General features: G+C 52.3%; 7 protein-coding genes across 7 annotated transcripts; 4 read left to right on the top strand and 3 right to left on the bottom strand.

Annotated features, from left to right (window-relative positions):
* Positions 1 to 111: 111 nt before the first annotated feature.
* On the bottom strand, positions 112 to 1,533 carry NEUTE1DRAFT_121954 (uncharacterized protein; the record flags this gene model as incomplete). The annotated part of the gene is made up of 2 exons (XM_009852358.1): positions 112 to 1,193; positions 1,254 to 1,533. The coding sequence occupies 2 exons, from the start codon at positions 1,484 to 1,486 to the stop codon at positions 392 to 394; spliced, it is 1,035 nt and encodes a 344-aa protein (XP_009850660.1).
* A 326-nt stretch (positions 1,534 to 1,859) lies between these two features.
* NEUTE1DRAFT_81220 (uncharacterized protein) lies at positions 1,860 to 3,480 on the top strand (the record flags this gene model as incomplete). Its single annotated transcript, XM_009852357.1, has 1 exon — positions 1,860 to 3,480. The coding sequence occupies one exon, from the start codon at positions 1,928 to 1,930 to the stop codon at positions 3,377 to 3,379; it is 1,452 nt and encodes a 483-aa protein (XP_009850659.1).
* A 119-nt stretch (positions 3,481 to 3,599) lies between these two features.
* NEUTE1DRAFT_129470 (uncharacterized protein) lies at positions 3,600 to 7,952 on the bottom strand (the record flags this gene model as incomplete). The annotated part of the gene is made up of 3 exons (XM_009852356.1): positions 3,600 to 5,151; positions 5,204 to 7,833; positions 7,926 to 7,952. The coding sequence occupies 3 exons, from the start codon at positions 7,950 to 7,952 to the stop codon at positions 3,651 to 3,653; spliced, it is 4,158 nt and encodes a 1,385-aa protein (XP_009850658.1).
* Positions 7,953 to 8,281: 329 nt separating this feature from the next.
* On the top strand, positions 8,282 to 9,650 carry NEUTE1DRAFT_116856 (uncharacterized protein; the record flags this gene model as incomplete). The annotated part of the gene is made up of 3 exons (XM_009852355.1): positions 8,282 to 8,406; positions 8,696 to 8,815; positions 8,960 to 9,650. 2 exons carry the CDS (start codon positions 8,729 to 8,731, stop codon positions 9,152 to 9,154), a joined length of 282 nt encoding a protein of 93 aa, XP_009850657.1.
* An 87-nt stretch (positions 9,651 to 9,737) lies between these two features.
* On the bottom strand, positions 9,738 to 13,063 carry NEUTE1DRAFT_81209 (uncharacterized protein; the record flags this gene model as incomplete). Its single annotated transcript, XM_009852354.1, has 7 exons — positions 9,738 to 10,891; positions 11,793 to 11,854; positions 11,974 to 12,356; positions 12,450 to 12,583; positions 12,669 to 12,709; positions 12,819 to 12,926; positions 13,023 to 13,063. 7 exons carry the CDS (start codon positions 13,061 to 13,063, stop codon positions 9,738 to 9,740), a joined length of 1,923 nt encoding a protein of 640 aa, XP_009850656.1.
* Positions 13,064 to 20,405: 7,342 nt separating this feature from the next.
* On the top strand, positions 20,406 to 22,150 carry NEUTE1DRAFT_62526 (guanine nucleotide-binding protein alpha subunit; the record flags this gene model as incomplete). The annotated part of the gene is made up of 4 exons (XM_009852353.1): positions 20,406 to 20,523; positions 20,622 to 20,964; positions 21,023 to 21,579; positions 21,639 to 22,150. The coding sequence occupies 4 exons, from the start codon at positions 20,406 to 20,408 to the stop codon at positions 21,680 to 21,682; spliced, it is 1,062 nt and encodes a 353-aa protein (XP_009850655.1).
* NEUTE1DRAFT_116855 (uncharacterized protein) lies at positions 22,129 to 22,668 on the top strand (the record flags this gene model as incomplete). Its single annotated transcript, XM_009852352.1, has 1 exon — positions 22,129 to 22,668. The coding sequence occupies one exon, from the start codon at positions 22,175 to 22,177 to the stop codon at positions 22,373 to 22,375; it is 201 nt and encodes a 66-aa protein (XP_009850654.1).
* Positions 22,669 to 22,672: the final 4 nt, after the last annotated feature.

Raw genomic sequence — 22,672 nt, 5'->3', positions numbered from 1 at the left:
TCTGTGGAAAATGATTGGTACTCATCTCGCTCGAAAACCTCCTCGTTTCCTTATAATTCAAGCAATGCCGAGGTCAATGTCCGTTTGGCCAGACTAGAGAATAACTGAGATTAATGAATAAGTGATAACACACAATAATTCGTCTTCACAGGGACAGCGCCCTCATATTTTACCTAAACGCCGATGCTTTTGCCAACTTTTGCCCTAGCTGAAATTGGTTTCGATTCGCCCTTTATTAAGTTCTCATCCGAATCAAACGCCGTGACTCCTAATGTGGACACCGCGAGCCCTGGAACGCTTCCTTGTGTAATTGATTCGGACTCATGTCGTTTTTCTTCTCGCTTAATTGTGAATGGCCCAGCCCAATCGAAACTCTTTCTCAGTCGCCAAGCTAATCGCGGTCGTCCCGATCCCTGTACTTCTCCCGATACCGATCCCTATCCGGAGACCGGCTGTAACTCCTGCTCCTGCTCCGGCTCAGGCTGCGATCCTGGTTGTCCGCAGCCCTTCTACGGGGTGGGCTCCGGCTCCGACTGTAGCTCCCGCTGCGGCTTCTGCTCCTGCTTAGGCTCCTCTCCGACACCGGACTTCTGGATCGGCCCGTATCCCTGACTGGGCTTCTCGTACGACTTCTCTCCCTGATGGGGCTTCTGCTCCTGCTCCTGTCCCTTCCAGCGGCGCCCCGATAGCTGTCAACCTCCCTATCCCTCCCTCCTCTTCCACCTCTTCCACCCCTTCCTCTCGGAGTTGGCGGCCTGTCCCAATCCCTGGGAGGAGCGCGGCGCTCCCTAGAGTTGAGTCTGCCCTCGTCCCTATCCCTGCGACCAAAACCACGACCACGACCACGGTCACGATCGCCACCACGGTCATTGCCACCAGAGGGCCCACTTGGTGCAGGCGGGGGCGGCATGCTGCTGCTGTCACCATTTGCTTCCCGCTCAAGTGCACCCTTCAGCCTCTCCTCCTGCTTTTTCCAGTGGCTTCCCTCTTGGTAGTCCCGGCTAATCTTCAGCGCCTGGCGCAACCGCTCGCTCTCCTTGATCTTGGCGTCGGCTAGTTCGTGGACCTGGTGCATCTTCAAGTTCTTGCGGGGGCCGGTGGGCGCACCGCGACTGTTTTGATTGCGCTCCATTTCGGCGAGGAGTTTCTGGCGAAGTTCGTCGCAACGGGTTTCGATTTCATCCTCTTCGATGCTGCCACCGGTGTTAGCAAGCAAGGAGCAGGTGCTGGAGATGGGTCCAGAGCCAACTCACCCCTCTTCTTCCAACTTATCGCGCAATTCGAATACCTTCACTTCGACTTCACGCTTGCGATCGTGCTCGAGAAGGCCCTTGTCTGGCTGGCGCGGTTGGTGTTTTAGGCTGTCAAAGTCCTTGGGCGGGTAGGACTGGTAGTTGTCGCGCGGGCGGAAGTGGGCGAGGTTACGCTGGACATAGCCAGAGGTACCGCTACCACGCGGCGTGGAGAGACCGACGTTGTCGGACATTGTTGGTCAGCTTCGGGGATATGATGTTGTTGTTGGTGTTGTTGTTGATGATGATGATGATGATGTAACGGGAAGAAAAGCAGTTGGCCAGTCCTGGGCGGTGATCAATCGAGGTAGCGCTCACTGAAGGCGGTGAAAGGCTATCAACAGTTCGCAGTTGGAGTTGGGGTTGGAATGCGCCGGCAGAATTGTGGATCCAGCTTAACATGTGGGGTCACCCAGCGAGCGGGGCACTGACGTTCTCGAATTCTCGACCCTGCGGGGTGCGATTTTCTTTGCAGAAGGAAAAGTCCCTTTGCGCAGGTGGATCGCCCGGATCTTCCACAGTTTGTTCAACATTTGCCCCGCAGCGACCTTGACGACGGACCTCTTGCGCAACTCCGAACACATCATCCGGACGTGATACCCCCTCAACAACCCCCTCGAACAAACACCTCCACCATGCCTGCTCTCGATGGCATCCTAGAAGCCGCCAACGCGCCGCAACAAGATGGCCAAATCACCTTCCCTCCCGTCACGCGGGACCACATCCTCCACTGCTCCTACGACTACTGGTTCCCCAAGTACCGCACCTCATGCATCCGCTCGCGCGTGATCCCGCTTAGCCGCGAGTTCATCTCGTACATCCGCGAAGACGGCATCATCCTGGCTGACGACGAGCCGGGCAACGAGAACGACTCTGACGACGATGACGACTGGGAGCCCACCGTCCCCTCTTCCGAGATACCCGCTCCTCCCCGCAACCCCGGCGACGCCGACAACGACTCGGACTCGGACGACGAGGACTCCACGCCCGCCAAGCTGCCCCCCAACAAGCGCTTCCCCGACCTGCACAATGCCATCAACGCAGCCATCAAGGCCCTCGGCGGCGCCGCTGCCCCCAAGCTCAACTGGTCCTCGCCCAAGGACGCGACCTGGATCTCGCGCCACCCCAACACGGTGAAATGCACCTCGGCCAACGACGTCTACATCCTCCTCAAGTCCTCGTCCTTCATCAGCCACGATCTCGATCACGCCTTTGACGACTGCGTTCCCTCGACGACAACGACCCCACAATCCCCCTCCTCGACGGCGGCGGCGGCGCAAGCGCAGCAACAACAGCCCCAGGGCTTCACCCCCGTTCTCGTCCTCCGCTCCTTCTTCTCTCCGCTCCCGTCTCTCGAGTTCCGCTGCTTCGTCAAGGACCGCAACCTCATCGCCATCACCCAGCGAGATCTTAACTACTACGCTTTCCTGCGCAGCTTGCGGCCGGCCATCATCGCGCGTTGTCGCGAGCTCTTCAACACCAAGCTCAAGTACACGTTTCCCGATTCGTCGTTTGTGTTTGACGTGTATATCCCCGAGGCGGCATACCGGTCAGACTCTGAGAGTGACGATGATGAAACTTCGGAGGCTAGAAGCAGATTGGCGAGGGCGAGGTTGATCGATATTAACCCGTGGGCGCCGCGGACGGATACGATTTTGTTTGGGTGGGAGGAGTTGTTGGAGGCGGAGGTCAAGATGCCTGTGTTGGGGACGGCGGAGTCAACACCAGAAAAGAAGGAGGAGACGGTGAGGTTACGGTTTTCTGCCACGGGAGCTGCTGCTGCTGCTGCTGCTGGGGGAGATGATAACTTTACGGAACCAGAAGAGGAGGACGACAACGAGCAGAATCACTTTGATGATGATGAGACGACGACGGATGATGAGCACGAAGAGGAGTACGAGGTTGAGCTGAGGCTGGTGGAGCAGGATGATCCGGCTGCGTACAACTTCAGCTCACCGCAATACTCGGCGCATAAGATGCCAAAGGATGTGGTGGATGCTAGTATGGCGGGTGAGGGGGGCATGAGGGAGTTTGCTAGGGAGTGGCAGAGGTTACAGGAGCAGAGGGGAGGTGGTTCTAGCAGCTGAACGAAGCGAAGATCATCGGGACATTAAGGACATTCAAGGATATAGAATATTTGAAGGCGATACAAAGGTATCATTTCATTCAGGTATATCATAAGCGACCCAAAGCAAAAGCAAAAGGCATTCCAGGTTAGGATAGGTTACTAAAATTGGTATCTTTTCTATATTTACACACATATACAATATCTTCACAACAACAAGAACAACACCTTTCCAAACCGTACCCTGCCTGACTGACCTGCTCAACTCCCAAATTACCTTCTTTAACCCCACCTCACACACCCGACCACTTCCCAAACCTCTCCCACCGTTTATACATCTCCCTGAAAATCACCCGTCCACTTGGATCCATGCCATCATTCATGATCCTCAACTCCCCTTCCGCCGGCGTGATATCCACAATACTAAACATGCCCGTCTCCAGCTGCTCCCTCACCACCAGGGGCACCACAAACTCCAGCTGCAGCTTCACGTACGCCATCAGCACCAAATACATGTGCTGGCCGGCGTAGCGCTTGGCCTTGTCCTTTTCGCTGTCGAGGGGTTGGTGTTGGTAGTTGTGATGTTCAGTATCCTTGGTGGTGGCCGAAGTGTTGGAGCGGGAAGAGACCGAAGCAACGGTCGGTTCAGTGATGAGCGTCAGGAGCCTCGACAAAAGCTTGGCGTGGCGTTCCTTTGTTGAGTCCGACAAAAGCGAAGGGGCGGTCGAGGTGGAGGAGGCGGATGAGATGAGTCGGCGGAGGAGGGATTGTAGGGCAGGGATCAAGATGTGGAAGTGTCCGTCTAGACGCTTTCTGTGGCGCTTGATGACGATCTCGACGAGGTGGCAGAGGGATTCGTAGGTCTTGGGGGTGGTGGTGAGCATGGTGGTAGACGAGACGTCGGAAGCGATGGCGGACACGGCGCTGAGGGTTGAGTCGATGTTCCACTGGGTCATGCAGTTGGCCTTCTTGTCGAGAAGTAGGTGGACGATCTTGGCAATCTGGATGAACTGCGCTGGGGAGTCGGTTGCGTGGGAAAGCCTGCTGCAGAGAAGAGTGTGGGCCTGGGCTAGATCGAAGTGTCCCTGCGAGGAGTCGTCGCGGACAGGTGGGCGAGTGCCGCTGATGTGCTGGATCAGCCTCTCCACGATAAGGAGGCGACTGCTGCCGTCAGAGGTCTCGCTCTCCCCAATGAGGAGCTCCTTGAGATAACCGAGCTTGGTGTCTTCGTCAACGCTGCTGACTACCACATCGACATACTCCAGCACTGAGAGCTTCTCAAAGGCTGCGGTCACCGAGCCTAGCTTCTCGGCATCGTTGCCCTCTTCTTCACTGTCATCGGCTGTCGCTTGAGCGCCGGTGACGATCTGAAGAGGTGCGCCCAGCTCTTCCCTGAAATGCTTGGCGATGAAGGTGCGGACTTCCCAGCCAGCTTGGTAGCCATGTTCAAGAAGCCAGTTGCTAGCCTTGAGCAGGGTATCAACTGCAGAAGAGAACTTCTTCTTGACATCCTTGGGTTCTAGGACATCTGTGGCTCCCAAAGCCAGCAGCAAGGGCAGCAGCTTCTTTCCACGCCACTTCTTGGACGTAATAATGGGCTTGACTGTAGCGAGCAGGTTAAGAGAGTCTGCTTCATCCTTAATCTTTTCGTTCTCCTTGACCACGGAGATAAACGCACGCAGCAAAACGAGACGGGGGGCGACGTAGGCTTCTTCAAAGCCGGACTTGAGCACGGTCAAGGCATTGGCGATGTAAGCCTTTTCACGCTCCTCGGGGTAGGCAATACACATCTGTCTGTTCTCGTGTTAGTGCACCACACTAGCAGACGATTTCGTGTTCGACATACCGTATGGTTGACGTAGCCAACGCCTCCAAGAGACGGTAGTCCTCACGCTCTTGGAGGATTGTCTCCGTTGACCCCTTTTCTTCGGACTTCTTGTAGATCTTCCGGATACACCTGCCAGTCGTCTCCAGATCGTCGAACTTCATATCCTCGTAGAATGTAGGCTTTGACATGAGCTTGGTCATCAAGCTCAGCACAAGTGACCAATACTGCGCATCAACATGCTTGGGCTTGTCCACAACCTTCTTGGCCTGCGAGATCAGCCTCTTCATGGTAGACTCCCTCTGTTGTCTGGTTAATGCCTCCATAGGCACCTCGAGCAAAAGCTGTATCGCGCCTCTTGCCACAATCAGAGACTCCAGGCCCTTGGGGGTCTCGATGAGTGAAATGGTCTTATCAACCAGCCCACCAATAACCTTCTCGTTGCCAACAATGTTCTGATTCTCCAAGATCTGTTGGGCCAACACTTGAGCGCTGTCCAGGGTTCGGCTTTCGTCCTTTTCAGAGGGAGTAAGGGCGCTGATTAGTGTTGGTGGGAAAGCGGATTGCCTCTTTGTCAAAAGGCTGACCAGGTGAGGGCACCCTTCAAGTATCCAAGTCGTGTAGGAACTCTTGCTAACAGAGCTCTCGTCGCCCTTGGAGGTACCCTTGGTATCATCCTTCTTGTCTAGCTTGTCAACAAACGAGCTGGTCAGAGAGGCTGCCTCGTCATCATCAGCAAGCTTCACCCAAGCTGCCGCGCAACACTTGAATGCAGCAAAAGCCTCTGGAGAATATGTTTCCGAACGCTTGAGCGTAGTCTTCAGGTTCGAGTGAATGCTTCCCCAGACAGACTTGGCATCTGCTACAGTCGCCCGGCTGATGGCCTTTTCAGCAACAGTCCACCGAGCTGTAGAGATGACGGACTTTTCCTTTTTGTCAAACTTTTCCTTGGAGGCGATTTCAAGCGTGCGCATGTTGGCAGCATCAATATATGCTTCCAGGGACAGTCCGTTTGCGATAGCCGCAAGAATAACCAACTTAACACCCTTCTGTTTTGTCTTTTGCCCGTCGACCCAGCTAAGAATATCCACTAACTGACCAACAGTAAGAGATTGTTCAACGGTTTTCGCCACGGCATTCGCCAGTTGGCCACTTGTCCAAGGGAACCCGCTCAGCTCGTTCTTGTCAAGGTACGTTAGCCATGTCTTGATGAATCCCTGCAGGTCGCGAGCCCGAGCATGGCCATTGACTAGATGGATGAGGAACTCGGTCGCCTTATCAAACTTCTCCGCCTCCTTCTCCTTAGTGCAGAAAGTGTGCGCGAGAGCTTGGTCAAGAAGGACCTGTCCTTCTTGCGTAACCAAGAACACATCCGGGTTTAGCTTAGCGATGGAAAGGTGGAGCTTCCAGTTGAGTTTATCCCCCTGAAGCCCATATGCCTTGCACACAGAGCGCAGGCTCTCGGCTGATAGAGGCAGCTGCTGGTCTGCCGCCATTTCCAGGACAGCTTCAACAGCAGGTTGGCTCTTGCTGGCGTCGGCACCCTTCAAAGCTGCCAGGATACCATCAAAAACAGCCTGTATCCATTCCTCATAATCCTTCTTTGTCGCCTTTTCGCTTAGCACACGCGGTGCCCTGGTGACGAGGTCGAAGAGAACGGGGTAGTTGGTAGAGGCGAAGTCGGAGGACATCTGGGTAGCGACTTGGATGACATCCTGAGCCCGGTTGTTTAGGAAGGCCGCTCGTGCAGGGAGGATCATGTTTCGTGTGAGAAAGCGACGGAGGTCCCGGGCCCATTGCTCTTGTACGGTGGCGTCGATAGTAAGGGAAGGGTGGCGCGGTGTGGCCGTCAGTCTGCTGAGGAGATGGGCGCCCAAGCCAGACAGCGAGACAGCGACGGCCGAAGCATCTTCGGGACCTTGGAGATGGAGGTCCCAGAGGGTATAGAAAGTGGACATCCATGTGCTTTGTTCCTTGGACGACTCGAGCTCATCGCTTTTCGCGGCAAGATTGCAGATGGAAAGAATTGGCACCAGAATCTGCATAACATCCGAAGCAGACGAAGAGAAGAGCGACTTGATGTGTTCGGCACCCATACGATTGCTCGGCAGCCCGTCGGTTGACTTGATGTCGCATCGAGATAGAAGGATTCGGAGAGCTTCGAAGACAGCCTCGGCGGTTTGTAGGCATCCTGCGACTTGTTGTTGACTACTGAGATCGAATTTGGCGGCTGTTGTCCGTTTTCGTTTCCTCGAGTTCTGCGCAGTTTCGTTTGATGTAGCATCCTTCATCTCGACATCTGAGTCTCCCTTCTTGCTTTGTGGTGTCGAGATGTCCTTGAGTGTCTGTTGCAGGACGGCAATGAATCGTCGGTCGGCAAGCGACTTCGCTAGGGAAAAGAGTGGGATCCAGGCAAAAACTGCGCCCATGATATTCCATGATAGGGGAAAGCGTCGGACTTGGTCGTTGATGGGGGCGGATCCAGACATGTTCTTGAGGAGCCATCGCAGCAGCATTTCCTCGGCAGCATGGAAGCTACCTCCCCTGTGTTTCGATAATGTGTTCCATACTGTCTCGAGTCTTTGGCCGATGGTGTCGGCGCTGTTACCGTCGAGTGCGCGGATGGCCTTGATGAGGGCGACCTCGCCTGTCTATGGGTGGTAGTGGCGGTGGTGTTAGTGGAAGTGTTTTCTTTGGCTGGGGTGGTACAGTAAGCTGTCAATGTGAAGCGACGTTAACTTACCTGAGACTCTGCGCTCTTCACACCCATTTTTGAAGTAGAAATTGGGTATCTTAAAAGCCAAAATGCATAATGCGACAAACCGAGAAAGAGTGATGCTTGACCAACTGAAGTGTTAGTGGAAGGTGTAGCTGTGTTACTGTTGACCGCCCCAGCGCCATCTCCAAAATTTCCCAGGATTCTGCCGTCCCAATTCTGGCCCGGGACCCACTCTTGTCAGGGAAATCAATTGCGCCAAGACTTGAGAGCTGGTCACCGCCTTCGGGTGACGACGGAGACAGCCGACGAAGGACAAAGGCACCAATTGGCACTTGCTGGGGTCCATCCGCAATCCGCTCCCTCGCCGGGCCTGCGCTGGGAACATCTCCCGAGGGAAAATAACATCATCGACGTCTGCTGCTAACACTTGAAGGTCGCGTGTTCATCTTTCTTCGTCTGCTGCTCCACCCTCGTCCAGAGGTCACTCGCTACGCATATACAATAGGTCTGTATGTCCGTCTGCCATCTCAACTCGAAGCCTGTGTCTATCAAGCCTTAGCTCGAGACAGGTAGCTGTCGGCATGTTCTGTCCATGTTCTGTCCATGCTATGCCTCTGCTATGTCATAGCTAAGGTACAGCTATGGGCAGGACCTGTAGCTGCCGTGTCTCAGGTCTATGAGCTTAACAGACCAAGCAAAGTTCGCTAACAACCTAGCTCCAACCAACCATTGTGCCTCGTCCAACCACTTCTCGATTTCGCGCGCCTTCAATCTTCTGACTTTCTTGCCTGCAGAGCTTCAAACCACCAAACCCACACATCATCACCATGTCCGACTCGACCTCTTCCCCCGTGGCCGCTGCCCCCTCGACCGCCATGACGCGTCCCGTCAGCGAGGCCCTTCTCAACGAGAAGGTGAGCTTCCCCCCATCGCACAATTGCTCCAGGCCTCGGACACAAACCTCCCACAGCCTTGGGCGCAAAGCCCCGCATTGGGTCCCCTCTAGATAGCTTCATCTGCGCTGTGCCGGCTTTGCTAACAACAGTGCCAATCGCTAGTGGGACCGCTGCCTCTCCAACCTCCTCATCAAGTCCACCCTCGGCCTCGGCTTCGGTGTCGTCTTCTCCGTCCTCATCTTCAAGCGGAGGGCGTGGCCCGCCTTCGTGGGCGTCGGTTTCGGTGCCGGCCGCGCGTATGAGGAGTGCAACACCAGCCTGAAGCAGGCCGCCAGGGAAATCCGTGCCCAGGCCTAAGCCGGTCAATTGAACTGACAGGAGGAGGAAGATCAAAAAGCTTGATTCGGAGTACTCGGTGTTGGAGGAGACGGCGAAGGGAAAAGGGATGTCTTATCATTCTTAGGTTCGGGGGAGAGCGAAAGAGACAAGACACAATGCTAGAGGAGTCATGATGCGCCAAAGACCCAGAGACCCAGACAGACGAGACGGAGCCGCGGATTCCCCCCCACAAGCAAGAGACTGCGATTATTCCCTTTGTGTGTACAACCAAAACGTTCAACGACATAGAGTAGGAGACAGCTGACAGAGAGATGGGCGTGGATGACATGCGATTGCTGTGGATGTTCGGGTTTGTGTGACGAGCGACTGACAGGAACAATAGACCAATCTATTTACTATCTACCCCAACAGACTCAAGCTGATGGAGAACCTTCAGCAGGCCAAGAGAGTGGGCTGAGATAACATCAGTCCACCAGCGAGCATTCGACAAGGACTTGAATCAAACACAACAACTGAAGTTTAATTGAGAAAATGAGGTGCTCTAAGTCATACCAGGTATCCAACCACGGCAACCTTATCTCCAAGCTCCCTCGGAATAGCATTACCAACAGCCTCCTTTCTCCGGGTCTTGCACTCCATGTTGGTAACCCAGCCCAGAAAATCTCCTGAGAACCTGTACCCAGGATCCACGCCTTTTCTTACTACCACCACCGCCGCCATCACGTTCTTCAGTCCCGTCAAATTTTCCTCCCAATCTCCCCAAATCAGCACTCAGCCCACTCGTCCTTCCAACACCCATCTCAGTATTCCCTTCCCTGGCAATGGTTGTGGCAGTGGCAGTGGCAGCAGATCCTTTGCGTTCTCTGAGGCCAATCTCACCTCCACCGCTGATCCTCCTCCCTAATCCCATCGTAAAAGTATTGCTCCTTTTCCTCGTTGCTGTCTTCTGCTGCTCTTCAGGTACCATCTCGACATGCTGTCCCTCTCCTACCCCTATTCCCATGAGAAACGTGCCCAAGCTATTACTCCTCTTCCTCACCCTGTCCACAAGCTCGTGCGCACCAGCAATGACAACAGAGTTGCCCCGGCTGCGTATACCCTCTCTCCCTCCCTCGCCCTCATCCCCGTCATACGCAAATTCAGACCCAGAAGAACTCTCCAACCCGTCTTCCTCCTCTTCCATACCCTCTTTAGCCCTCAGCCCCATCGTCTTCGAACTCATCGGACTGGAAGGACTCTCCCCAAATGCTTCTTTCCACAAACACTTTCCCCCTTTTTCATGCCAATGTCCAAACCCTCCTCCTCCTCCTCTTCCTGATCCTGATCCGGATCCTGATCCTGACCCACAACCAAGACCACTCCCCCGTCCATCCAACTGCAACCCGTTCAACTCCCTGGGGCAATTCTCCCTGTGCCAGTGATGATACGCACAAGCCGAACCCGAGGAAGAAGAAAGGGAGAATCGCCGTCTGCGGACGCCGACCCAGATGATTAGCGCTAATTGGGACACTAGGATGAAGATGCCGAGGGCTAGGAGGATAATTTCGTGGCGGGAGGCGGCGGTGGAGTGGGAGGATTGAGAGGTGGCGTTGATTTTAGGGGGTGTGTTGGATGTTGAGGAGAGAGTGGTGGTACTGGGTATTCGATTGGTGGTGGTGAAAATAGTTGAAAAGGCCGATGTGGTTGATGTGGTGGTTGGAGTTGGTGTAAATTGATTAGTAACCGGCGGGATCGTGACGGTGGTAGCGGCGGCCACTCGACGAAGGACTCGGAGAGTATCGATTGGTTTTGGGTTTGTTTTGGAGGAGAGCGGTAGCGGTTGCGAGGGTGGATGGCGGTGGTAGTGGAGGTTTTGGCCGGGGAAGTGAAGGAGGTCGAAATGGTGGTTGTGGTGATCCATTTTAGATATATCTTGGATGTCTTTTTCTGAGAGTGTTGTTGGCTTAAGAGGACAGGTGCTCCTAGGTCGAGTGGGCAAGGCCATTAATCGGTATGGTGCTGATGGCCGTCTTGTGGTTGCGGTTGTGACAATTGTTCTCGTGACGATGATAAGTGTCTTTCCCCGGGTGTCGAGAGTCTATAGGATCGATTGTGCTATCTGGTTGTGGTTCCCGGTGAGTGATCCGGAGAACTCAGGTGAGAATGCTGAAAAAGGCGAGTATTATCCTTAGGGCGAGGAGAAGATTTTAGAATTTCTAGGTATATAAGGTAAAGATTGGCAGATGAAACACGAGCTGCCTGCATTGGCGATGTGAACGCCAGCGATCCCATTGCTTGATTGTATACTACCTGAGGTCATTTCATTCGCCTCCAAGTTGACTACCGTACCTGCCTTCATGGCCACTTCAATAGAGGTACTCAACTCTCCAACCCAAAAAACAGAAGGCACGAACGGCTACGCTAGAAAAGTCCAAGCCCATGAAGTTCATACCTACCTACCTACAGTAGGTATCTAACAGCGCATTTCGCAGTCCCTCCCTTCACAGTCAGAAAGACAGCCTCATCCGCGAACAGTTATATCCCTTCCACACGTCCATCTGAGATGCTCTCGAGCTCCAAAATAGTGTCAACATCTACCTATCCACGACAGCTAATTCCTGGTGGTCCCATCACAGCTTGGCCGTGTCGTCCCCCTCAGATAACACCAACTTGCCACCGGGAGGCAAAAGCGTAACATCCTGGTACGGCAAGCTAAGGAACTTGTAGACGAAATGGAATCTATTTTCGAGTTCGTTGTCAGTCAGCATCAACCCCATCAACCAGCGACGATTTCTTCTCTGCCAAATACACTTCGAAGGAGGAACAAAGGAACAAAAGATTATGAAACCAGGGCATACCTATCACTCCCAAAAAACGGCTCCTGCCTCCCTTTCTCGTCAGTAACCCAGATCCACGGATTCCCAAACGCCCCCTTATTCAAGGCCTCCTGCGTCGTGTTCTTCAGGGCGTCTTTGATTTGGGGTGTTTCAGTCCCCTTCATGATCTCTTCTACTTGTTCTTTTGTGAACAACTTCTCCTTCTTCTGATCTCCTTCACTACTTTGAGCAGCAATAGAGCCATCAAAGTCCTCCGGACACTCCAACAACGCCTTGGCCACGTTTTCCGGCAGCGTCAGGTCCAAGTTGGGAGGAGACCAGAAGAGATACATGAAGTAGTGTAAGATGGTGAGGAAGGTAGAAGGGGAGTGGTGGGATTTGATGAAGTGGAGGGCGCGGTTGGGCTGTTTGGTTTCTCTTTTGTTAGTTTGGCTGATGATGAGCAAATGGGAGGAGAGAAGGTCAGGGTGGAGCGAAGGCGAGGAGATTGTACATACGACAATACTCTTGGAAACAGCCATCAGGTCCTTGGGTGTTTGGATAACCAGCCCCGGAAACCGGGCGATGGACTGCCGGACGTCATGAGCGAAGTAGACGGCTTTGGCGGGTAGGGTCCAAGGGGGTTTGTTACCTTTTGAACCAGCCGTTAGATCACATCAACGTCAAGGTGAGTAGAGTATAGCAGCGGATAGGCTTGAACATGGAACATCACATACCTGAGCCGACGACGATAGCCCCAAGAAGAACAGGATGAAATCTAGAGGGAGAGAGTGATTAAATCAGGTGGTTAGTTGAGTGGTCACCAGGATCAGCATTTTTTTCTTTTCTTCTTGTATGGTATGGAAAACACGGAGAGAGAGACTCACTCAACCTCTACATTGTGTGCCCTGAGAAGTTCACCATTTTGTTGGAGGTCTAGGAAGGCTAGGTAGCTGTATAGGGACACTATTGTATGCAGAGTGTGTGTTAGTCGTCTCAAAGAGAATAATGAGAAGCACACCCACGTTTCTGTTATTCTACCTAAACCAGGTAGGTAGGTGAGTTCAAGTGACAGCAGGCCTTGGTTCAACTTACCAATGTCCATGTACACATCAATCCTTCCTCCACCCATTGTTGCTGTCTTCCGTTTTCTACCTAGGTATAACCACTTTTCTCTGATCTCGTCTTCTCTGGTTTCGCCCTTGCCCGTTCGTCTCATGCAGTCGCAATAGATGCCACCAAAGGTTCCAATATTCCAATATCGTGAAGCAAGCTATAAGTACTTTAACGTCGGCGTCTCAAAATGCAGGAATTACTGATTAGTGAACATATATCCAATGTGACTGGCTTGTGATGTTATGGTGTCACTGGTGTCGTTCATTCAACCTCGGTTCGGTTCAGGCCCGTTGAGGGGTGTCTAGAGGTAGCCAACCACCTCACAGCTCCTCTCACAAGCGAGCTGTTAGCTCAGCTACGAACGGCTGCAGCGTTGCATGGCTCGAGCATGGCAAGCGATGAACAATGAAACAACGTTTTTAGTGATTAGTGAACCTGCAGCTTTCAGCAACACCGGCTGACCGGGAGCAGCCGATGATGCCGCGCTGTGAGCTCCAGCCTCCAATCTCTTCAGCTACGAGCCCGGTGTCGGGGTTGGTTATCTGCTTAACTTATACTTCTGATATTTTTACTTTTCTAGGGACTTATCGTGCGTATTGTTCTGCATTTTTCTATCTTTTGTTCTTCATCTCGGATGTTTACGAATGAAGGAAGTCCTTCGGCCGGGTGTCATGTCAGTACATGGAGGCTCTTGTGCGATATCACTGCGGGCGCTTGACGGCACTTGGGGGATCAAGCGAAGACTTTGGCAGGGGCTTGTGTTGGTAGAGGGGAGTATGGTCTAAAGTAACTGATGCATCAGCGAATGGAACAGAAGAAGACTGCTTCTTTCGCTGGGTAGTCAGTCATCTTCGATCTTCGTCAGAGATCATCTTGATATGTAGTGTGTAGTTGAACGTGGTGACCGCCAACTCACACAACACAACAGGACCAGCTCAGCCAGGTGAACCGGAACATCAGACTGGGCACGCCGTCCACCTTTATACCCGAAACTCATCAGTCTCCCAGTTATGATGTAAATCCCCAAACCCACCACCATTAAATCCGAAACCGAAAGTACGCGAATCCTCATCAGCATCATATCATCATCATTCATATTACATATCTCCGCGACGACCTTCCCAGTAAAAACGTGGTAAGGTATACTATTCTGAGGAGAAAAAACGAAAGTCACAAGTCCCACAGTCCATGGAATAGTCTAATCTGGGGATAGCCTAGAAAGAGGTAGTAGTGTAAATGAAACCGAATGAATGAGGATGTGTAGAGGTGAGGCTCCATGTCCGCTCGCTTCGCTTCGCTTCCAAATTCCCGACCTTCCTTTTTTTGGTATTTTTCCTTTTCACAAGGACAGACAAAAAAGAAGCCGGGCAACCGATCGATACGGATTATTGGCCACTCGGCCGTGCCGAACTCCCTTCCTGCTGTTCTCGGAAAAATTCAGCCGTTACGGAAAAGCCCCTGAAAAAGCAACAAAAAAAACAAAACAAAAAGAGATCAAAAAAAAGAAAATAAAATGGCACCTTGGCTGTACTGTGCACACCGTACTACGCTTGCCAGGGCACTTGCACCAACGTTCCTGATTAATCCAACGTCCGTGCCTTATGAGTTTGCAAATTCGATTGGAACACTAACTGGACTGGACTTCTTGTCAATTATCAATTTTGCCCAACGTTACAGCCGTGGTTGCCGTGGTTGTTTCGTGGCCCGTGGCCCGGATGTGGGTAGACGTGGGATCCCGTATGCCCGTATCATATCATATCTCTCAAGATTCAGTTGCGCTCTTGTTCTTCTTCGAAACCGGCTTCTAGAATACCTCGTTTTCCAGAGTTAAGCGAACTTTCGCTTGGGTTCGGTTTCCCCTTCGCGATGGCTGGCATGTGGGAGGCCGAAACGATCGTTGAGGAAAGATGAATGGGTTGGGGTTTGCCAGGAGCTGGTGCGCGATCTTGAATATAACACGGCAAAGAAATGCGTATTTCGTTTTGCCCATGTTGTTTCATTTCAAACCATCCGATCTCTCTTTTTTGAGCGTGTTTCGTATCTGTTATGAGATGAGAGGAAGGCAGTCTTTGATGTTGATGGTAGGGCACTTGCTTGTGAGCTTATACGTAGAGTTGTTTTCAAGTGTATCCCAAGCTGCCTTCGCAGCAGGTATGCATATACACGACGGAGCGGGTGTGCAGACGTTTCGCCGTTTGTCCCTGCTCCCGCTCCTCCATCTTGTATGCGATATCGCGGCACATCTCTTGGAACTTGAAGCGGTGGTTTAACAGTGTGCCAGGATATCTAATACTGACTCTGTAACAGAAACCGAACGCAAGTCATTCGGGGTGGGCGTTCACCCCGAAAGCCAGGAACGGGGGAGGGTCAATACGACAAGGAACACATCCATGAAATCGCTGAAATTCCATGACAGCCCGGCTTCTTTCTGGGTTTCTTTTTGGGTCTCAGACTTCTGAATTCGCCATACCACTCCATGAGCCATGCCGTGTCATGATCTGAAACCGCTCCCGAAAGAAAGAACAAGCGAAATCTCAAATCTTGCACTTGCGGCCCGCAAGGGCGAGGATGATGGACATTGAAAAGTGATGAAGGGGCTGCGTGACGAAGGGTAAACCACAAAAAAAACGTGGCAAATGGGGGAAGCGAAGCATTATGAGAAACCAAAAACGGTATGCAAGCAAAGATTGGGTGGCTTCTTGAGTTCCAGTCCGAAGCAACGAAAAAGGACCGAGTTTAGCACAGCGGAGTAAGGGAGGTGGTCTGGCTTATCCTTCCAGGTTGTAGTGTACATAGTAGTGCAGTGTAGCGCATCTCCCACTGAAGACACGGCCTGAAAAGAGCAAAGCAAAAAGACCCCAGCGCTCCAGGCTAGAAACCACACGATGACACCATCGACCAACACCAACAACGGAACGGGAAAGCCAAGAAAGTGGAAAGTCATGATCTCGCCCCCACCAGCTTCAACCAAAAAGTGTTGCCGTGCTAGCGATGCATGTCGCGATCCTGTGCAGCACGGTGCCTGACATGAACATAACGCTAGCATTATTGCAACAGTGGAGTACAAGCTCCAGCCAATAGCCGCGCTTACATGGAGTCAGCCCCTAGCCAGAAAAGAGTTTGGTCTGCTCATTTTTGAAATTGCAGACAATTTCGGGCCAAAAGTCTGCGAAGAGACAAGCTCTCTACCATGCACACTACCACTGGCCACTAAAGAGGCACCGTTGCAGCCTCGCGTAACCCCCCCTACCGACGGCATGAATAAGGAGAAATATCAAATCTCTCAGTTTGTAAATAAAGCTTCAAAAAGGAAAAGACTCCAGTTTTGTGCGATATTGACCGGTGTAGTTTCAGCGAAGAAAGGAATGGAGACAGGTGAAGAAGAGGATACCCGGCCAGTTGGGCGGAGATGAGAAAATTGCGGGATTGGCACAACCCCAAACCAACAATGACTTGAACCAGAAGAAAAGATAAAACTGAACCATGCCGGGATGATGACTGTTGCTTTCGGCCGCTGCCGCGTGGAGATGGTAGCTGCTGCTCTCGTTTTTCTTTCAATTCAATTCGCCCGCCGCGATTGTCCTTTGTGGTCCGGCAGTTTTCTTGTGATTGAAATACGGAGTTTGCCGCGCTAAACAGAAGGCGTTGCCGGATTAATCGTACGTTGGTGTTTTAGGGTTTTTTTAAACTTGCCGAATTTTCGTTCTGTGCCGTTCGTCGTGGGTTCGGACCGTTGTTTTGTTGACAATGGCATGCCCGGCTGTCCTTTGTGAAAGTGATATAAACTCATTCAGACGTCTTCCCGTCACTTCCCTTTTTTTGGGTGATGATTTCTCGTGACTGACCAAGATATCACAATAGGATGTTTCAAACATCCACCAAAATTCATGAGCGTGGATCTTGTTTGAAGAAAAAAAAGACCATCGGTTCTTGCTGATCACATGAGGCGGGGGTATCGAAAAACGGGCCCTGCAGGGGTGGAGGCAGGTGGGAGTGGGACATGGCGCATCGGCATGGTCAATGCTCTGTGGAGAAGGAATCTCTCAGTTCGGATTTAGTTCCAACCCGTCCATTTCGTGCTTTCAGTTCCATTCATTCCCGTAGGTCCTTCCAGTTCGTGTGGGGTGTGATCGTGGTTGTTCCTGCGATGTCCTAGATGAGCAAACAATACTGCGGCCGGCGGGAGGAAGGAAGGGATGGAGGGATGAAAAGAGAGAGAGGGGTGTGTGTGTGATGTTGACCATCAAGCAAACATTTCGAAATCCTTTCAAGCATCGGCATCGTTGCAGTTTGAATACCTGTCTGTCCTATCAGATTTAACGACAGCCAAAGCATACATGATATGCTCCTACCTTATAGAACCAAAGGCTGACGTGTGTCTGATACATGTCTCCTTTGTGCCGCATGGATCGTCAATCCCGGCTAATCTGGTGGTGGTTTCAAAGTCGCACTTTATTAGATGCATATGCACGCATGGAAATCCAAGAATCTGTCTAACCCTCGTCCAGGGGCCTATAGCAGGCGTCGGATCTTTGTTCACGGTTGACGGCCTCATGACTAGTCGAAATGAGCTTGAGGTTGTTGGGGATTTCCGGAGCCCCGATATCCTAAAAGGCGTCGAAGAGGCTCTCCGAGACGTCGTCGTCGTTGTTGTCGTCGCCGCTTCTGCGGTCCGTTAGTTCTACTGTGTACTATGTATTTGGACCAACTCTGCTAGTGCAGGGCTGATCTGTGTACATATACACTTCGTCTACAGACAGACCTGTCACTGGCACTGTCGAAACTGTCACATATAGAATCTATCGATATCGCACAGCTGCCCGTGCCGCATCATACCGGACGCATCAGCACCGGTGGTGGACGCGGATCCGAAGCACCGGCGCAAGCCTGCCGCTGTTTGATGACTGATGTTGATCGGTTCAGGGTCGGTCAGGGGTATCGGGCATGGCTTCGCGAATGTCACGGAGCCCTGCCGTGCTGTGGTCGGATCGGTGCCGTATCCGTGCCAGATCGTGTTCTAACCGGAGCCTGTCCAATGGACCAGGTGCAAATTACGACTCTCCAACCTCGAATTCGACAGATCAGGGTTCAGTGACATGGCAGACAGATGGAATGAGAAGGGGATTATCCTCATAAGCCTCGTTTCCCAATCGCTGAACCGTATCGCACATACACAAAATCCGTGCACGACGTGATGTGCTCAGCGGCGTGATACCATATCAATTGTAGAGATTCTCATGGTCTTTCCCATACCTTTGCTGATACAGTGTTGCTAATTCTGGCCCGTGACAGTTCAGTGGGTTTCCAACATCTTGTTTTTGCAATCACTCAATCGGTCATCGTGTTGACAGAAGCCATTAATCGCAGTGACTGCGCATCTGTAGCGTGTGTAGTAGTGTTGTATGTACGAAGTCGGTAGTGTGTGTACGGAATATGGAGATGTTAGCTAGGTAGGCACTACACTACATTGCTTCTTCTTCTTCTGTTCCTGACCCGGAGGTACGGACGAAACGGGGCTCGACACGGCTCCAGCGCAAAAACATGGCCGCGTTGGGATGCCGACTAGCCTTTGCCCAGAGATCCACTCTTTGAGCTAAGTCAGGAGAACCAAGAAACATGAAAACTGGAAACGCTTTTTTTCATTCGACCGACAATGGCTGTTATCGGCTGGCCAAATTTCAAACGGTCAGGATGGGCAGTCTTGGGGTAAAATTCGCCCACCGCCATGTGGCCATCCCCTTGGTGATCGCATGGGATGGGCCGGACTGGAGCGAGGAACTGGAGCAGAAAAGGGCGATTGTCGAAATGCAAAGGGTGATGGTGTCCAGTGGTGTCCGCCGTTTTTGTGCCGTTCCATGTCATGCCAGGTACGGATGCCACTGGAGGCCAGGGGCACACGTCGGTGGGACATGGATCAAAATGGATAGAGAGGGTCTCGAAGGGGGTGGGCGATGTTACGCTCTTTCCACAGTCGACGCGGTGCATGAACATGAACAGCAGCAGCCTAGAGTAGCATCCACTCGCAATGTTTGGAACTACCTAGGAAGCCAGGCACAGGGCAAGGCAGCCAGTCGCAAAGCAAAGGGCAGAGCCGTGTTATCAAAAAAAAGACCTGGTTCCAAATAGGACGAAAAGGGTCAATGATGGTCGCACAGGTCGGCATCCAAACGAGGAGGAGGAGTCCATCGTCCCAACTCCCAAGACCGGCAGCCCAGGGTCTGTTGCATTGGCCCACTTGCATGCACACAACGACCGCCTCTGATTAGCCAGAGTGCCATCGCAGCTGGAGCCCATCTCACCTTGGAGAGTGCGCGGTGGGTCTCTGCTGGGTCGCTGCCCCCGAAATTCACTGATGGAACTGGGACTGGAAATCGGAGTCCCGTCTAGCGTAGTGCCTGTACTGTGCGCCTGCCCGATGCCTGTACGCACTACGCAGTCAGTACGCATCAGTGCTGGAGTGTGCCTGGTCGCCTGGTTTGGGTCTGGTGTGAGTGCGCACCATTTCACTCACATTAACACCGACAAAGCCAACCTCCCATTCCTCCACCAATTCCCCAATCTTTCCCTTCCTTTCGTTTTCCGTTTTCCGGCTCGACACCCTTCCTCCCGCAACCGCGAATTGCTGAGAGAGTCCAGCAGCAATTCTACTCTTGGCCGCCTACCTCGCGACAATTACCTACCTATCGTATGGTCTTGACGACTTTCTAATTATCGAGCTGCACCCCGTCTCTCCCTTTTGCACCAACCGATCCGACGCTCTCCTTCCAATCAAGTGCGGTTGATTGAAGGCCTAATTGCAATTGCGTGGTATACTGCCGGAAAAAAAAAAGTGAGTAGGTTTGCAACATAAACACTCCATTCAGTCCAGCGCAAGAGAACGAACGCTTTTGCATCCCATCATCCTCCCGCCTTGTCGTGCTGCCCTCAAAGGCTGTCTGTCCTGTTTGCTGCCCATCAATCGCACCTCACCGAGCGCTGCCATGCCCAACAATCGACACTTTCGAAACTGCATCGACCATCGAGCCTCGATCCGGCATTTGTTTGCGGTTTCAACGGGCGCAATGACAGCGACTCCGAGGCTTTTCGGGGGTGGTGGTTCTAGCTCGTTTCTGGAAGGGCACCCGCTATTTTTCGCAGCGGAGACTCCAACTGGACTGCCTCCCGTCCCCCAGAGACCAGGGGGTTCTCGCCCCCCCCTAACACTTACAAATACAAATCGCCTGTCGACGTCCCAGTTCGTCTCAATTATCATCGCTCTGATACTAACCTCAAACTCGTCACCAGACCGTCGATAATAATCCCCGAATAACGAAACAGACACTCTCTATCATTGCTACGAGCTACAACAAGTCGCCAAAATGGGTTGCGGAATGAGTACAGAGGAGAAGGAGGGCAAGGCCCGGAACGAGGAGATTGAGAACCAGCTCAAGAGGGATCGCATGCAACAACGCAATGAGATCAAGATGCTTCTTCTGGGTATGCCATGTCCCCCGACAAGCCAACTGCTGGCGCGGCCCTGGTCCGGACCCTTGGGTCACCAATGAAATTTCACAGAAGCTGACAATATGTTGCAGGTGCTGGTGAATCCGGAAAGTCGACCATTTTGAAGCAGATGAAGCTTATCCACGAAGGAGGTTACTCGCGCGACGAGCGCGAGTCGTTCAAGGAAATCATCTTCAGCAACACTGTGCAGTCCATGCGCGTCATTCTCGAGGCCATGGAGTCCCTAGAGTTGCCACTCGCCGATCAGCGCGTCGAGTACCATGTCCAGACCATCTTCATGCAGCCCGCTCAAATAGAAGGTGACGTGCTGCCTCCTGAGGTCGGCAATGCTATCGAGGCCCTCTGGAGGGACGCTGGCGTCCAGAGCTGCTTTAAGAGGTCAAGGGAATACCAATTGAACGACTCGGCAAGATAGTAAGTTTCCGCATGATGAGGGAGGCTCTGGTCTCCAACCGCTAACATGCTGTCACAGCTACTTCGATAACATCGCTCGTATCGCCGCGCCCGACTATATGCCCAACGACCAGGACGTTCTGCGATCACGTGTCAAGACAACCGGTATTACGGAAACGACCTTCATTATTGGCGATCTTACGTACCGTATGTTCGATGTCGGTGGCCAGCGTAGCGAACGTAAGAAGTGGATCCACTGCTTCGAGAACGTCACCACCATTCTTTTCTTGGTCGCCATTTCCGAGTACGATCAGTTGCTTTTCGAAGATGAAACCGTCAACCGTATGCAGGAGGCCCTTACTCTGTTCGATTCCATCTGCAACTCCAGGTGGTTCATCAAGACATCCATCATTCTTTTCCTCAACAAGATCGATAGGTTTAAGGAGAAGTTGCCGGTCAGCCCGATGAAGAACTACTTCCCCGATTACGAGGGTGGTGATGACTACGCCGCCGCTTGCGACTACATTCTCAACCGCTTCGTCAGTTTGAACCAGCACGAGACCAAGCAGATTTACACGCATTTCACATGCGCGACGGATACTACACAAATTCGTTTCGTCATGGCTGCGGTCAATGGTACGTTATTTGCCTACTCCGAAATTTTGCGTGGACAAGAAGCTAACAGACAAAAACAGATATCATTATCCAGGAGAACCTGCGTCTCTGCGGTTTGATTTGAGCATTGAACGCAATCTTTCTAATTTTTTCATCAGTTAATGGGGCTGTGAGGTTCGGGCAAGCGATTGATACCGATCAGAACTTCGAGTATTGCCGCCCAGTCGTTGCCGCTGGCTCCCTGCCCACAGTTTCTGCCTCCAGATTATGATCTAGTGGAGGTGGCGTGGGCTTTCGAGTGGATATGAGCTCTACATACACCTCGGGGCGTCCCTGGAGAAATTGCATTTGAGAAGCATCATCAAGAGGGGGGCTAACTATTTTGTTTAATCATGATTCCCCATCGACCTTGGAGTCTTTGCTCTCTATCGGTGTTCTGTACGATTTCTTTTTTTCTATCATCTTTTTCTATCCCCTCTGATCCGGGCGCTTTTCACCTTGCTCTTTCTCCCCAGGGACACCGCGGCTGCTATGGGAAGCAAAAGCCCCTCTCAACAAAAGAAATGGATGATTTTGGCGTGCGTGCTTTTCTCAATCTTATTTCGGGTGTCCTTCCATGAGTGGTGTGGGAGAAAGTAATGGGATCCAAGCCCATGGGTTCTGGGGAGAGGATGCTGGAAACAAACAGGTCGCTACCGATTGGGGGGAAGGTAGAGAAGGGAAAGGCGAAGAAAGAGCAGGGGTTACCAAAACCACGACGGACGAAGAGATGAGCGACGCCCGTTTCGTTCCGCTATTTTCCCCTCTGTGGCTGTAAGAGGGCAAAGAAAAACAGAGGGCGGGAAACGTTGCGGCGCGCGCGTGCAGCAAACGATATACCAAGACAAGCGAGGTCTCTTTTCCTTTTTTCACTCTACTTTTTCTGTTTTTTCCCAAGAGAGTTTATTCGCGTGATGTGTTATCTTTGTTTTTGCAGGCGGCGTGGGAGAGGGGAGCAATGGCGGTCCCGGTTTCCTATGGGCAACGCAACGGTTGGATTTGTCTTGTCTGTCTATACCATACCAATACCGATATTGAAACGCGATTAACTTGAAAACAAAATATGATTCCATAA

This window comes from Neurospora tetrasperma (genome assembly GCF_000213175.1).
Source record: "Neurospora tetrasperma FGSC 2508 unplaced genomic scaffold NEUTE1scaffold_3, whole genome shotgun sequence".
In the NCBI taxonomy this organism is placed as follows: Eukaryota; Fungi; Ascomycota; class Sordariomycetes; order Sordariales; family Sordariaceae; genus Neurospora; species Neurospora tetrasperma.
This window is presented reverse-complemented; position numbering and strand designations above follow the sequence as displayed.